This window comes from Pteropus vampyrus, unplaced genomic scaffold (assembly GCF_000151845.1).
Source record: "Pteropus vampyrus isolate Shadow unplaced genomic scaffold, Pvam_2.0 Scaffold335, whole genome shotgun sequence".
NCBI classification, from domain to species: Eukaryota; Metazoa; Chordata; class Mammalia; order Chiroptera; family Pteropodidae; genus Pteropus; species Pteropus vampyrus.
In genome coordinates, this window is record NW_011889116.1 from 1,105,841 (window position 1) to 1,122,449 (window position 16,609).

General features: G+C 35.3%; 1 protein-coding gene and 1 pseudogene across 3 annotated transcripts in view; both read left to right on the plus strand.

Moving 5' to 3' along the window:
* The window catches only part of TENM1 (teneurin transmembrane protein 1), a 745,224-nt gene that overhangs the window by 607,794 nt on the left and 120,821 nt on the right, over window positions 1-16,609 (plus strand). For all 3 annotated transcript variants that reach the window (XM_011378218.2, XM_011378219.2, XM_011378220.2), the window contains one exon: window positions 1,179-1,411. In XM_011378218.2, coding sequence (XP_011376520.1) covers window positions 1,179-1,411 — 233 coding nt within the window. The remainder of the gene's footprint in view (window positions 1-1,178; window positions 1,412-16,609) is intronic.
* LOC111730774 lies at window positions 2,508-2,626 on the plus strand (annotated as a pseudogene).

Genomic DNA, 16,609 nt, shown 5'->3' on the forward strand with positions numbered 1-16,609 from the left:
TTTTTAGAGTTTTTAAAGATGGGAGCCAAATAATCAGAATAACTCTAGAGGCAGAGTGAGGAAAAAAATAGCTTCCAGATTTCAAAACACCTCCTGTGGATAGGACTATAGAAAATATTCCAGGCCAGAAATGATGAGAGTTAGAATATCATGGCTTGAGGAATAGAAGAAGAGAATAGTTCTTAAAGCTAACTTACAGGCACAATTGCATGTGGAAAGAAAAGGAGAGTAAGGGTTAAACTTTCAGGTTTGGGGCTTGGATAATGTCAGTAGTACATGAACCTTAGGTTCAAACAAAATATCCCCCAAACCAAAGTTACTTCAGCTATCAAAAACAATGAAATTAGCAAGAATTAAAATTAATGAATGAGCTTAGCCATATATGCAGATAAAAATAACGCAAGATATTCCGTGTTAATATCTAACTGAAGAGTTTTAAGAATACCAAAATCCAATCAAGGTAACTTTAGTGTCACTTTTAAGAAGTATAGCTGATTATGATCATAATCCCCCAAAAGTCGAATGTAGTCAGTTCTATTATGTCCTGAAAGAAGAAAAAAAGTAGTTTAGAGAAGTACAGTAGTCAGATAAAAAAAATGGTAGCTTGGGAAGAGAAGGTTTGGCAATATATCTCCAGTATATCACCCTAAGTAGCACTCCTCTACCTTTGTTCATGCCTTTCAATTTACGAAAGAAGCCTGAGAGAATGATAGGGCCTGCAAATGAGTCAGGAAGCCCAGAAGAGAAGTAGGTTTATGCGAGATGGAGAAGGCAAGAAAAGAGAATAACTCAATGGGATCTGTTGAGTTTGAGGTGGCTGTGAGACATCCAGGCAGTCATCTAGTAAATAATTGGAGAACTGGGTATGAAAGGTATGTATGAGAAAAATGATCTGAGATTTACTCTCTTCTGTTTCTTCCTCTACCTGCAAATGGATGGTATTGAAATGTCAGCATCATTACAGATTAGCAGTACCTATTGATTTTTTTATACCCACACCCATACTAAAAGAACAAAGTATCCATCTCCTCAATACATAAGAAGGCTGCAAATACTGATACATGAAGATACATGAATTCTTCATCTGTTGAGAAAATTTTCCATTCGTGACAAAAGCAGATCCCAGGGGTGGATATCGAACAAATTGCTTTGAATAACTTTACTTTTCTCTTCCTTAGCACAAGTCCTGCTCACAAATACTATCTGGCTATGGACCCTATGTCTGAATCACTTTATCTATCAGACACCAATACTCGAAAAGTCTACAAGTTGAAATCTCTTGTGGAAATGAAAGATCTGTCTAAGAATTTTGAAGTGGTGGCAGGAACAGGTGATCAGTGCCTTCCTTTTGACCAGAGTCACTGTGGAGATGGCGGGAGAGCATCTGAAGCTTCACTGAACAGCCCCCGAGGTAAAAAAAAAAAAAAAAAAAAAAAAAAAAAAAAAACCACTTTGGTCATCTAAAGATTTTATTTGACTTCTCAAAATCTTAAGACTGTTACCATGCTGTAGTTCATCTATCTTAATATGCCTCTGAAGTCTATCTCAGAAGATAGGCACAGTCAAGACTAATTTTTAGCCAATATGCATTAGCATAATCATAACATTTAAAATATTAAAATGCTACTTTTCTGATTGACAATTAATATATTGCTCAGAGCCCTTTCAGTACCTCCCTGACTCCCCAGCCTCTTTCCAGGGACAACTTTCTGGAAACTCCCAACAGTCCAACAACCAAGGGGTTAATTCCTGGCCTGGCAGAGAGCCTCAAGAATGCAGACTTATTCTACCACAGTTAACATTTCAGTATGTTGAATATGGTGACTCTAGACATACCTGGCTTTTGCTTAATAACAAACATTTAATGAACCTTTCCTCCATTAATTTATCTAAAACATTCTTAAATCTATTTATATTTTCAATTTATATCACCCCTAACATAACAAATTCTATTTTTTTTTTTTGCCTTCTATGGAAGCTTGGCCTTACTTTTATTTGTCCTAAATATACTTCTCAATCTTCAAGAGCCAACCCTTGATTCTGTTGCCTGTGATTTGTGAATAAATGTGTTCTCCCCATCAGCTTCATGATTGTATTAACTTGGATCATATTCCCATCTAGGCCATAAGCTGAATAGTCAACTCTTAAGTCTGTCATATGTCATCCACTCTATCTCCCTAATTATTTAATCATTCTTTATTCCTTCTCTAAGATGATGATGATGATGATATGTGTATGCTTTTATTTTAGTAGGTTTTATGAAGTACTCATTTTAGTGGATTTTAAGAAGCCTATATGGTCTTTTTAAACTATTACACAAATAAAACATATTTCTTGCAGAAAAATTAAAAAGAGAATGCAAAAAAATTTTTAATTAAAGTCACACATAATCCTAACACATGTAGAAAACCACTGTTAACATTTGGTGCATATCTATCTAGACTTTTTCTCTGCATATCACATGTTTTACTCTCTACTAATGGAATTACATTATAAAATGCTTTCTAGTCTATGGCCATGCTACCCTGAACAAGCCCGATCCTGTCTGATCTCGGAAGCTATGCAGGGTCAGGCCTGGTTAGTACTTAGATGGGAGACCACCTAGGAAAACCAGGTGCTGTAGGTGTAAAAGATAAAATAATAATAATAAAACAATAAGGGATTGTAAGCTGGCAAGGTCCTTGCAATCTGTGAGGTCAACCAAGGGGGGGGCGGTCCTTGCCTTAAAAAAAAATTAATTAAAAAAAATTTTTAAACATTTTAAAAAATGCTTTCTATAATCTGCTTTTCACACTTAATTTATTACGAACATCTTTCTATGCCAAAAATATATATATATAGTGAGGTTAATGTGTTTGTTAGATGGTTTTATTTGAAATTTGTTATTATTTGCCATATGGGGATTAAATTCCAACTACAATCAGAGCTTAAAGCTTTCCCATTCTTCAAGGCCATATTCAAGTTCTAACTATGTCTAAATAACCTCAACCTATTAAATCTGAATTTCTTTAACAGGGTCTGTGCTACCCAATTAGCACTTGATTATATTTGCCTTCTTTTACTTTCCAGTTCTTTCATGAATAAGAGGGTTTTTTATTACTGAAATAAGCTGCTTGATATAAGAAACTACATCTAATATTTCTTTGGAATCTTCCCCACCTCCACAGCAATATCTTACACAATGTTGGATCCACTACACATGTTTATTGTATAATTGATCAATTAAGTAACACCTATACCAAGAATTCCTAAGAGGGAGTTCAATGGTGCTTAAAGAGGATGACCTTTTTTCCCTAACGGAACATAAGTCCCCCAAGTATTATGGCAAAGTGTTTTGAAATGTTTCTTTCTTCTCTTGTGTCAGCTCTCATTTCTTACATGTACTAGGTCCACAATAAATATTTGATGAACAAATGAATAACTCAGGTGCAACATACAATCAGCTCATCTTTCAAGGAAATACATCAGGCCAGGTTCTCCCTTTTACACAGTTATAAAACTCTTGTGGGTGTTTTAAGGATTTCTGCATGAGAAATATTGTGCCTGAGACTGACATCCTCCTGAGTTGATGCTAGTATGAAAACTAGGCATCTCACCTACCACATTCAACCTGCCACATAAAGGATGAATATTTTGGCTTTTCCAAATAAAGCAAATAATTGATTCACTGCAACATTTTTTTTCTTCTTGGAAAGCAGCATTAATAGAGTACTGAAGAAGATTATTTACATGAACTCTTAAAGCATCAGTAATGAGAGTGCCAAATTTATGTATCTATTAAAGTTAATATTAAACTAAGTTTTTCTTGTCGTAGTTAGTGATGCATTTTCCTTTGGCTTGATTTACTCATTTTTATATCCAAGAGTGGTCTTTACAATAACCTGGTACTCTTTTCTCACCCCAAAGTGGTCAGGGCCCTAAGAACATCTGGCCCAGTCTTTGAACAGCTGAACGTCTAATCTATCTAAGACAGCTTTCACATAACCTACTGAGCTGATGTTGGCAATGTCTACACTGATCTAGAGAGTGAAGGAGGATATTTAAAGGAGGGGAATGTATGACTCACACTAAGTATCCACCACATCTGCTTTAACCATATTATCAGTGCTTGAAAGACCCTGTTAGTGATCTTCGAAATCACTCAGGTAGCAAAACCTATGTCCAGACATCAGTCACTCTTGAAAATGCTAGTCAGAACACTTAAGTGCCTAGCCAGGGCACCTATCTCCATGCCAAATATAGACATCACTCACCCTTGGCCATGAATCAGAAGTGAGATTCTCATTACATAGAACACTGCAGGGCAATTTCATAGACTTGCGTAGAAGAAGGAAAAATCATGCAAAAAGTCATTTAAGCACAGTGTGCAAATTGAGAGAAGAGTATTGTTAATTGAAAATTATGTCTTTGAGGTTCTCCTGCAGGTTCTTTATATATTAAGGAAACCATTTTGTTGTTGTTGTTGTTGTTTTGCTTTATAACTACCATGCACATCGGTTCCTTCTCTTTTCCACCTTAGAAGACAGTAAATGTTTAATGGATTTCTTTAAGGAGAGATTTGATTTTTTTCTTCCCACCTAGGGGCTGATAAAGAAAATCTGGAAAGCTGTAGATTATTAGAAAATGGAAATGCACATCTAAGGAGTACCATTTCTAAGTTAGGAAAGATAGCTTGCCTTAAGATTTTAACAAGCAACATACTGCAATTACAGGTAGGCTCTCCAATATGTCCTTAATTATGCAAGGTAAGCCAAATAAATATTAATCTTCAAGGCAGCTAATTTATTTTCTAAATATGTTCTAAAAATAGGATGAAATAAAATTTGCTTTTGAGATCATTCATCCTAAAATTTGAAAAAATTATCAAATGGAATTAAAAACCAGTCAGCAAAAGGTAAAAGATCAGAGCCATGAGATCTTTTTTTTTTTTTTTTTTTTTTTTTTTTAGAAATGGCAGCAAATTGTGATGGATACTGGGTTAAGGAGCCTACACTTTCTTGTTCAATCCATGTAATGCCAGTGTTTCTTTGAAAGACCCTGTGTAAGTCACTGTACCTCACTGTGGTTTTATTTCTCTGAACACCAAAATAGACTTGACACCTTTGACTAGTTTTGTTATGTTGGGCTAGTCATTTAAACACTGGGTCTTGACATTCCTCAGTTGCAAACTGAAGGGCTTGGGATGATCTCCCTCTCACCTTTAATGGATAAAAATAACCACAGCTATAACTTGCCGAGTGTCTACTGTGTGCCATGTACTGTATTATGTGTTGTACACACAGTATCTCTAATCTTCACAACAATGCACAAGGTAAATAGTATCCCCATTATATAAATGAAGAATCAGAGACTCAGGTAGGTTAAGAAATTTACCCATGGTCACATAGTTTACAGATAACACTTGGAATTCAAACCAAGCCTGTGTGCTCCAAAACCCATGATGCAAAAAAAAAAAAAAAAAAACGGAAAAAAGGGGTGGGAGCTCAAAGACCTCTACTATACCACAGTGACTGCCCTTCAGCAAAAATTCATAATCTCTGTTGACTTCTCCAAGAAGGAAATAGTGGAAAATGCTTTTCAATCTAATGACATGTATTCAATGGGGACAAAGATTTTTATTTGCAAGATGAATGACGTTTTCCCTATTCTGATCCTTCTGACCTAGTAGTGTACCCATAGTGCACCACATAGCATTTACATACCTGTAAATGTAATTATTCAAAAAAAAATCTCCAAGAAAGCTTGTCATATCTCTTTGGAAGATTCTTTAATTAAGAACTTCTTCAAGTTTTTCTTAAGAGATGGAGGCAAGAAATCCTAACTTTATTAAATTTCTTGACTACAATCAGTAACTACAAACTTTGTTTAAAGGAAAAATGAAGTGTCCCTGAATAGAACTTCATGTTGGATAGCCCCTGGTTACTTCTCTGGGAAAAAGTCTTTATCTGATCCAGTTTTACACTTTGATTTGAATCTCAATAAAGGGAAATATTTCTCATTTTACTCATCAATACTTCAATGTAATGGGGCAAGGAAAAAAGTTTAGCAAAGAGCTTGATGGTATGCTAATCCCTGGCATTGCATATGAGTTTGAATTGACTTTGAAAGATGCTTTTAAAAAATGTATGGATGATGTAGTTAAAACTTAAGTTCCATTTATTATTTTTACTGCAACTTTCTTTAATTCTACAGAGACCTCAAACTAATGAGTCATGTAATAGATGGCCAAGTACTTAAGCAGAATGTGAAATGGTACTAGGTGGGTATATAAAGTAAAATTTGTGACAAGCTGAATACATTTATTTTTAAGTAGATACAGAGGGTGAAGGAGTGACTGGACAGGATGAAATTAATGAGTTAATTTGATTCCCTTGGACCTCACCAATGACATCTCTATTTTCATGTGTTTCTTTGAGCAAACTGACTTTAGAACACAGAAGGACTTGGGCAATATCTAAACAAGTGCAAACAGCCCCTGAGCTCTTTCCTAGGAGAGAAATTATTCTTAAATCTTGTCAGCTTCCAAAAGTTTTTTAGGGTATTAATGATCCTAATCATACAGGAGTTACTGTAACTTTATTGGCAATTAAGGAAGCTGGGTGTGATAAAGTCAAGACAAAAACCATCTGTTTTATATTTACCCAGATCTATCTGAGGTGCATCCTGAGGCTCTACTGATTTTCTGGCATCTATATGCTATCCTGAAAGGCTAAATTTGAGGTTATCAAATTTAGGCAAACAGCTATGAGAATATTCTTTTGGTTTTCTTATGCAATGGGGAGCAGTAAAGTTTTTCCTAAAAGTCTTTATTACATGATCCATTATGGTAACATACCATTTTGATTGACACTAGGGCCAGCCCTCAAGAAAATTACAGGCAAATCATAGCATTAGTAAAATGAATGGTATATTTAGGAAACTAAAAAAAGTAAAAATATTTTAGAGTAATAAGAGAAGGGGCAGGAATTGGAAGTTTGGATTTTATCCTATAGGCAAAGAATTTGAAGCAGGAGAGTGACATCATCCAATGCATACATTTTAGATAGATTATTTTGGTGATGGTAGAAAATGCACTAGAGTGAAGCTGGGACAAAGAAATCATAAGGAGTACTGACACTTATAGTGTGGCAATAGAAGGGCATCTGATGAAAGAGACAGAAGAAATCTTCAGAAAAAAAAAATTGAACAGAGAGTTTGATATCCAGGAAGCCAAGGTTTGTTTCAGAAGGTGTGGAAACTGGTATCAAACATAATGCATTTGTAGCCTTTGAATTAGGCTATGAGAAGCTCATTCGTGACCCTGCCATTGATGGTTTGAATGGTGATAGAGGTGGAAACCAGATTTCAGTCAGTTAATGAGCCAATGAGAGGTGAGAAAGTAAATACAACTAGTGAAGATCTCTCTAAATAGGAGCTTGAATACAAAAGAGGGATAAGTAGTGAGTGGACGAGGTGCTCAGGGGAGGCTTTTTCTATAGCAGAGATGTGGCAATGGCTATAGGTAAATGAAAAGATACAGAAGACTGAGAATAAATGATGAAACAAGGTCTGGGAGGAAACAGGGATGGAATAGTCCTTCAATGGGAGGGAAGATTGAAGAGACCATCCTAAGATATATGTAGATTTAAAGATGAGGATAAGTTTGTAGGTAGAAGGAGCAAGAAAGATGATGGTACATTATTTTAATAGCCTCAGTGTTCTCAGAAAAGTGGATCTATTTTGCTAAAAATGAGTAAGTTAGGTTAAGCCTTGAGGTATGTGGGAAAGATTGGGAAGAGCCACTTAGTGAAGTAGGTTTGCTGGTAAGATCAACATTCTACTGCATATGGCCAAATTCCCTGCTCAACTTAAAAGCACTTCCCATGAGAACTTTCCTACCACATACTTATCTTAGCATCAGAGCCATCTTGAGAAAAATATGTTTGACAAAGCCTTAAGATTCAGGCAAATATTTGTTCTTTATTGCTCAGTGATCCTGTGCTGTTTCCACTTATGGAGATTTATTTCCTAAACTATGTTATTGGTCTCTCAGTTTACAGTAGCTATACCAGAAGACTTAGTGCCTATTATGCAACCAGAATAAGAGCTTATTCATAGTGGGTGTAATATGTTTCCTTATGATGGTTAAAAGATTTTGACCTTATATCAGCAGCTGGAGGTTGAGACCCTTTCTATCTTCTCTGTTACAGTCCTAAAACATAAACTGTTGGTCATAAAAGTCAGACAAAAGGGAAGCACTTATATCTAACTTTGACTAATTGATCCAGGTAACGTTCATGGTTAATACAGAGAAACCAGTATTAAGTTCATTCAAGTTTTATAAAGCTACAAATGTATTATTTTTTTCACAGAACTCAGGAAACTAGTTTACTCTCTAGATTTCCAGGAAACTAGTTTACTCACTAGGTTTGTTACAAAAGATATTTAAAGGATACAAATCAACAACCAGGCAAATCCATTATTAAATGAGTTTTTCTTCTGCATTTATTTTAATTCTCATGTATGCATCAGATTCTAGCAAACACAGAGGTAATATTTTAGAGGCCAATACCTTGAGAAATAAGTTCCGAGATTCTCAAGTCAAACAGAACTGGATGCACATCCCAGATCCACCACTCATTAAATGTGTGACCTTGGATAAGCCACCTAACTTCCCTGAGCTTTAGCTTCCACATCTGTGAAGTTAACATACTAGTCACAGTTCTTACACAACAGAGTGTTGGATAGTGTATATAAGGTGCCTAGTGTAGTGCCCAGCATGCAGTGTGTACACAGTGAATGTTACCTGCCATTATGATCACGCTTGCTGTTTTGTTGCTAATAATAATACTGCTTATAATAGTGGCCCAAGCATGGAATATACTACTTTGGAAGGAGGCAAGTTCCATGTCCTTGTAAGTCAATCTGAGACTTGATCATTTCTAGGAAGGAATGATGCCACATTAGTAGCAAGAGTCGAAGTAGGACGGGATTCAGGTATTGTATGTGATTTGACTAGTCGATCCCTCCCAACCTGAGATACAGTAATTCTAGTGCTAGTTCCTCGTACATGTTGCATTTTGAGAAGCTCCCCGCAACCCTCAAGGCCCACCTAACCAAAATAATTCCTTTAGCAGACTACCATTTCACCATTAAATTCATTCCATAAGTTTTCTTCATATGTGAACTTCAGTGTTTAGTGCAGGATATTACCAAGGAGGAGCAACACATTAATTCATCATTAAAACACTTTATGGGGGCTTTGGGGGCATGCAGCACAGACTGTATGTGTTTGGATAGATAAGACAACGTGAGGGAACAAACCAAGGTGGGAGCTACTCCAGGTGGCATGGAGAAGTGTGGTGCTGGGTATCTGGAAGAATGGCAGCAAAGTGAGAAGAGATGAGGGAATAATAGTATACTTTTATACTATTATTATGTTATAATAATAGTATATTATAATAATAATATACATTTCTGCAGTATTGTCTAGAATGAAACTTAAACCCCTATGTATCAAGACAGACAGTATGGAATTATGATTCTTCTTGTATTTAAGATCACCAGCCAAAATAACTTTACTTCCTTATCACAGCTCCTCAGTGTCACATCTTTTCTCTCTGTCCACTTAAGAATCATCTCAGCTGACAATAAAAAGAACCCCTTCCCCACCAAACAAAAATGACTGAGATCACACACTAACAGCCTGCAAATCATTTAAGTCATATTTTGAGTGGCGAGTTGTGGTAACCTATAAATAACTAATTGTGTAAAATTGCTTTAGTAGATTCTAGATGGCAACTTTAATTAAAAACACCAGAGACATTTAGAAGTATAGAAATGGATGGCATGTAATCTGCCTTTTTACCAACCATAAAATGATAATTAAGGAATTTGATTCACTTCTTCCTATTAAAAGTTTTATGAGAATAACAGTTTTCTTCTAAATTCAGTTTCTCTTCAGCAGAAGGTAGTATGTTTACTTTATCAGTCTTCTCCAGCAGGGTAAGATGTTTTAATGTACAAATTCTTCATAAGTTAATTAAGAAATTTCTTTCAATGCAAAATATTTGTTTTTAATGTTCTAAAACATGAAACTGTATTAGAGCTAAACCTTTGATCATGGCCCCATAGTGCTCCACCATCAATACAAGATAACCCAGTAATTTCAAGTTTACCAAATGCATGTACCTGATTCCTCAAAATCAAAGAAATGAAGAAGTCATTTCCTGGTGAATGTAGCATGCTTTGCTGATTCTTGAAGGAATCTGAAATCTACAGTGTGTTGACTTCCCAGAAAATCCAGAATATTCGCTCCACAACAGAGGAGTCATTAGAACGTGTTTTTACTTTCACCCATCCTCCAGCAATACTGGTTGAATTAGCAGATATAGGGTGTAAAATTTACACAACAAGCAGCAAACCTAGATGTCTTTGGAAATCCATGATTTTAACATCATCAAGGGCTAAAACACAACTGGAAATGGATTATAGACAGCACCACACAGGATGTTTAGACCAGCGTTTTGAAGGCTCTAATGACTTAAATTAACTTAAGCACATGGGAAAGACAGCTGCTAGGTTTGTTTTGGTTTTTTTTTTTTTCTTTTTTAAGTCAAGCAGATTCTCTAAAGTTATCCAAGCAGCAAACTGGTAAAGTTGGAAATTTTTTAAATGTCTCCTCTTCATTCAATCTTTCAGTGGCTATCTCTGAGCCCCTTCCTCCAGTCCTCAGCCTGTCCTCCCTTGCTAGAAATCCAGTCTTTCCTCCTCCTTCTCCCTAATCAGAACTGGTTGGGCATACAGTGGCATACTAAAGAGAGATAGAATAGTGGGAAAAATATTTTATCACTAATATTGTTTAGAATTCCCAGTGAAAGGTGATAGTAAACATAGACTTGCTATGCATCAGTTTTATTATTGTTTTTAATATTTCTACTGAAAATGCACTTCCCTTACTGTCTGCACCCAGGACAGACCACTACCACTGCCCTCAAATCTTGACACACCTTTGCAGGTAAAGGAACGCTCAAAAAATAATATTTAGTGGAAAGTTCAGGATATAAAACTGTATGTGTTGTATGCTGCTACACCTATAAAAGTGCAAGGGTGATGTGTACATACAGATAAAAAGTTTGAGAAGAAATTTATCTAAACTTCTATTGCTAACAATGCTAATTGCTACATAAGGAATCTTGAGTGGTTTATTTTCTTCTCTTTAATTTTCTGAGTATTTAATATTTGTATAATTCAACGAAAGACAAAATATTTTAAAACACACACACATACACACACACACACTCTATCCTGTCTATGGCCAATATCTGAGGACATAGGTCTCTTTGCTTTTAAAAATGACAGATCTCTGAACGGAGTGTCATAGTACTAATGATTGGCAATGGTTTACACTCACCTGAGCACATTACTGGAGACCTGCTGAAGTGGCACTACCATAAGTCAAGCAACAAACCTAAATGGAATACCTTGAAGAAGGCATTCTGACAGTCCAGTACTAAAAGATACTTTCATCATATTATTTTTTTAAAAAAAGAGAAGTATAAAAAATATAAAATAAAATAGCCAATAATCTCACCATCTAAACACCACTGATATTTAAACATAAAAATGTAAAAGTAATATATGCTTATGATTTAAAAGTTCAAATTCTAAAAAAACGTACAGAACGAAATTCCAGGCAACCTCACCAAAAACTGACACAACACAATCCCTCTCTTTCTTTTTCTCATTAAGTTTTTGGGGTAACATTGGTTAATACGATTATATAATTTTCAGGTATACATTACAATTTGACATTTGTATATTCTACAGTGTGTTTAACACCCAAAGTCCACTTTCTTTCAGCTACCATGTATTTGACCCTTTGTCCACTTCATCCTCTCCAACCAACCTATATTTGATCCCCTTTACCCCATCGACCTCCCCCATTCTCCCAGAACCCCTACCCTCTGGTAACCACTAGACTATAGTCCATGTCCATGAGTCTCTGATTGTTTGTCCTGTTCATTTGTTGCTTTTAGGTTCATATCCCAAATATAAGTGATATCATATGATTTTCAACTTTTTCTGTCTGGCTTATTTTGCGTAGAATGATTATCTCAAGGTCCATCTATGTTGTCACAAATGGCAGTATTTCATCTCTTCTTATGGCTGAGTAATATCCCATTGTATATATGTACCACCGTTTCTTTAGCCATTCATCTATCATAGGACACTTATGTTGCTTCCACATCCTGGCCACTGAATAATGCTGCTATGAACATCGATGGGCGAATATCTTTTCAGATATAGGCTTTCAAGTCTTTGGGGTAAATACCCAGTAGAAGGATTGCTGGATCATATGGTAGATCAATTCTTAGTTTTTTGAGGAACCTCCATACTGTTTTACATGCTGGCTGTATCAATTTGTAGTTCCACCAACAGTGTACAAGGGTTCTTTTTTCTCCTCATCCTCTACAAAATTTGTTATTACTTGTCCTGTTGATTATAGCTATTTTAACAGGTATGAGATGGTATTTCATTGTGGTTTTGATTTGCATTTTCCTAATAGCTAGCAATGTTGAGCATCTTTTCAAATATTTATTGGCCATATGTGTGTCCTCTAGGGAGAAGTGTCTATTCGGGTCCTCTGCCCACGTTTGATTGGAACATTTCATTTTTGTTGTTATTGAGTCATATGAGTTCTGTTTATATTTTAGATATTAGGCTCTTACCGGAGTTGTTGCTTGCAAATATATTTTTCCATTCGGATGGTTGTCTCTTTACCTTGTTGACAATTTCTGTTGCTGAGCAGAAGCATTTTAGTTTGATGTAGTCCCATTTATTTGTTTTAGCTTTTACTTCTCTTGCTTTTCAGGTCAAATTCTAAAAATCCTCTTTAAGTCCAAGGTCCTTGAGTTTAGTTCCTATGTTTCCTTCTGTGCATTTTATTGTTTTAGGTCTTATATTCAGGTACATAATCCATTCTGAGATAATTTTGGTGTATGGTGATAGACTACGGTCTAGTTTCATTGTTTTGCAGGTGGCTTTCCAGTTTTCCCAGCACCATTTAATGAAGAGGTTTCCTTTCTCCAATGTATGTTTTTGGCACTATTGTCAAAAATTATTTGCCCATATAAATATGGGTTTACTTCTGGACTCTCGATTCTGTTCCACTGGTCCATATGTCTGTTCTTCTGCCAATACCACACCATTTTGATTATTGTCGCTTTGTAGTATAATTTGAAGTCAGCAGAGTGATGCCTCCCGCAGCATTCTTTTTTCTCAGGATGGCTTTGGCAATTCTGGGCCTTCTGCACTTCCATACAAATCTGATGATTTTTTTGTTCCATTTGTTCAAAAAAATGCCAATGGGATTTTGATGGGAATTGCATTACATCTGTATAATGCTTTAAGTAATAAGGTCATTTTAACTATGTTGATTCTTCCAATACAAGAACACGAAATATCTTTCCATTTCTTTGTATCTTCTTTGATTTCTTTTAATAGGGTCTTGTAGTTTTCATTATATAGTTCCTTCACATGTTTCGTTAAATTTATTCCCAGGTATTGTATTCTTTTTGTTGCAATTGCAAAAGGAGTTATTTTTTCCACTTTTTTTTCTTATGCTTTATTATTAGAGTATAGGAACACTATGGATTTTTGAACATTGATTTTTGTATCCAGAAACTTTACTGTATTTGCTTATTGTTTCTAGTAGTGTTCTTGTGGAATCTCTAAGGTTTTCTATATAGAGAATCATGTCATCTGCAAATAATGACAGTTTGACTTCTTCATTTCCTATTTGGATGCCTTTTGTATCTCACTCTTGTCTAATTGCACTTGCTAGGACCTCCAATGTTATATTGAATAACAGTGGCAGTAGTGGAAACCTCGCCTGTTCCTGATCTTAGAGGGTAGGATTTTAGTTTTTCACCATTCGGTATAATGTTGGCTGAGGGTTTGTCAAAGATAGCTTTTATTATGTTAAGGTTCTTTCCTTCTATACTGATTTTGTTAAGTGTTTTGATCATAAGTGGATGCCGTGTCTTGTAGAAGGCTTTTTCTGCATCTATTGATATGATCATCTAATTCTTATTTTTAATTTGTTTATGTGGCGTATCACATTAATCGATTTGTGTATGTTGAACCATCCCTGTGCCCCTAGGTTGAAGCCCACTTGATCATGGCGTATAATCCTTTTAATATGTTGTTGTATTGGGTTTGCTAGTATCTTATTTAGGATTTTTGCATCTGTGTTCATGAGAGATATTGTTCTGTAGTTTTCTTTTTTTGTGTTATCTTTACCAAGTTTTGGTATCAGAGTAATATTGGCCTCATAAATTGAGTTGAGAAGTAGTGCCTCCTCTTCAATTTTTTGGAATAGCTTGAGGAGAACAGGTATTAAATATTCTTTGAATGTTTGGTATAATTCACTGGTGAAGCCATCTGGTCATGGACTTTGACTTTTTGGTAGATTTCTGATGATTATTATAATTTCCACACTGGTGATCAGTCTATTTAGATTTTCCAGTTCTTCTTGATTCAGTAGGAAGATTGTATTTTTCTAAGTACTGGTCCATTTCTTCTAGGTTATTAAATTTGGTTAATATACTTTTTCATAGTATTCTTGTATGGTCTTTTGTATTTCTACAATGTCAGTCGTAACTTCCCTTCTTTCGTTCATGATTTTGTTTATTTGTGTCCATTCTCTTTTTCCTTTAGTGAGTTTAGCCAGGGGTTTGTCAATTTTATTAACCTTCTCAAGGAACCAGTTCTTTTTTGTATTTATTTTTTCTATTGTTTTTTGGTTTCAATTTCATTTATTTCTGCACTAAATTTGATTATTTCTTTCCTTATGCTGACTTTAGGCTTCATTTGTTCTTTCTTTTCTCATTCTTTAAGGTGAATCGTTAGATTGTTTATTTGGGCTCATTCTTGTTTTTTGAGCTAGGCCTGTAATGATATGAACTTTCCTTTTATGACCGCCTTTGCATGTCCCAAAAGTTTTGATATGTTGTACTATCATTATCATTCATTTTATGTATCTCTTTATCACTCTTTTTATTTCTTCTCTGACTCAGTTATTCTTCAGTAGCATGTTGTCTAATCTCCATGTATTTGTGTTTTTTCTGCTTTCTTTCTGCAGTTTTGATCTCTAGTTTCAAAGCATTATGATCATAGAATATTGTTGGTAATATTTCAACTCTCTTATATTTGTTGAGGCTATCTCTGTGTCCCAGTATGTGGTCAATTCTTGAGAATGTTCCATGTGCACTAGAGAAGAATGTATAAGCAGCTGTTTTGGGATGGAAGGCTCTGTAAATGTCAATTATGTCCAGTTGGTCTAATGTGTCATTTAAGGATATTATTTCCTTATTGACTTTCTGTTTGTATGATATCTGTCCATATCTGACAGAGGGGTATTTAGGTCCCCTACTGAAATAGTGTTTTGGTCTGTTTCTCCCTTTAGTTCTGTTAGTAATTGCTTAACAAATTTTGGGCCTCCCTAGTTGAGAGCATAGATATTAATAAGTGTTATGTCTTCTTAGTGCATGATTCCCTTTATCACTACAAAGCGTTCCTCAATATTTTACCATTTTTATTTTGAAATCTATTTTGTCTGATATTAGTACCACTACTACTCCCACTTTTCTCTGAATGCCATTTGCTTAAAATATCATTTTTCACCCTTTCACTTTGAGTCTATATTTGTCTTTGTATCTGAGATGTGTCCCCTGGAGGCAGCATATGGTACAGTTTTGTTTTTGACCCATTCTGCAACCTGTGCCTTTTTTTTTTTTTTTTTTTTGGTGAGTTCAGTCCATTTACATTTCGGGTCATTATTGAAATATGAGGTCTTCTTATAGCCATTTTATCTTTTGCTTTCTGGTAGCTCCATGTTTCTATTGCTTCCTTGTCTTTGTGTTTCTGTTTTCTTTATTTTGGTTGGTTTTTTGTGGGTTTTACCTCTGGTTCTTCCCGTTTTTTGTTATATACTTCAGTTCTGAATATTTGGTGTGTGGTTACCATTAAGAAAATGGAAATGATAGTTATATATATACAGTTGTCCGTTTTCTTCTCCGTGTGTCTTACCTCCATTCCTCTTTGTGAATTTGGATCTTTGAATCCTCCCCTTTTCAGTCCTTGTTGTCTCAATTTGTCCCTATGTATGCTGTACATTCATTACTATCTTGTTATAACAATTCTCTTATTATTTTAACTTATAATGCCCTGTTCTTAGTAAGGGTTGCACTCTTCTGCTTCAATTTGCCTGATAGTCACTTTGCTCCTAATTATGTGTTGGTTTATTTTTTTTTTTTTGTAATTTATTTTTGGTGCACTGACCCCTTTCAATATTTTCTGTAGTGCATGTCTCATAGTGGAGAATTCCCTTAGTTTTGTATGTCTGGAAAAGTGTTATTTCTCCTTCATATCTAAAGGAGAGCTTAGCTGGATACATTATTCTAGGCTGGTAGTTCCTTTCACTTAATAGTTTAAATATTTGATTCCATTCCTTTCTGGCTTGTAAGGTCTGTGCTGAGAAGTCCGAGGATAATCTAATGGGTTTCCTTTATAAGTTACTGTCTTCTTTTCCCTGGCTGCCCTGAGAATTCTGTCTTTTTTGTTGATT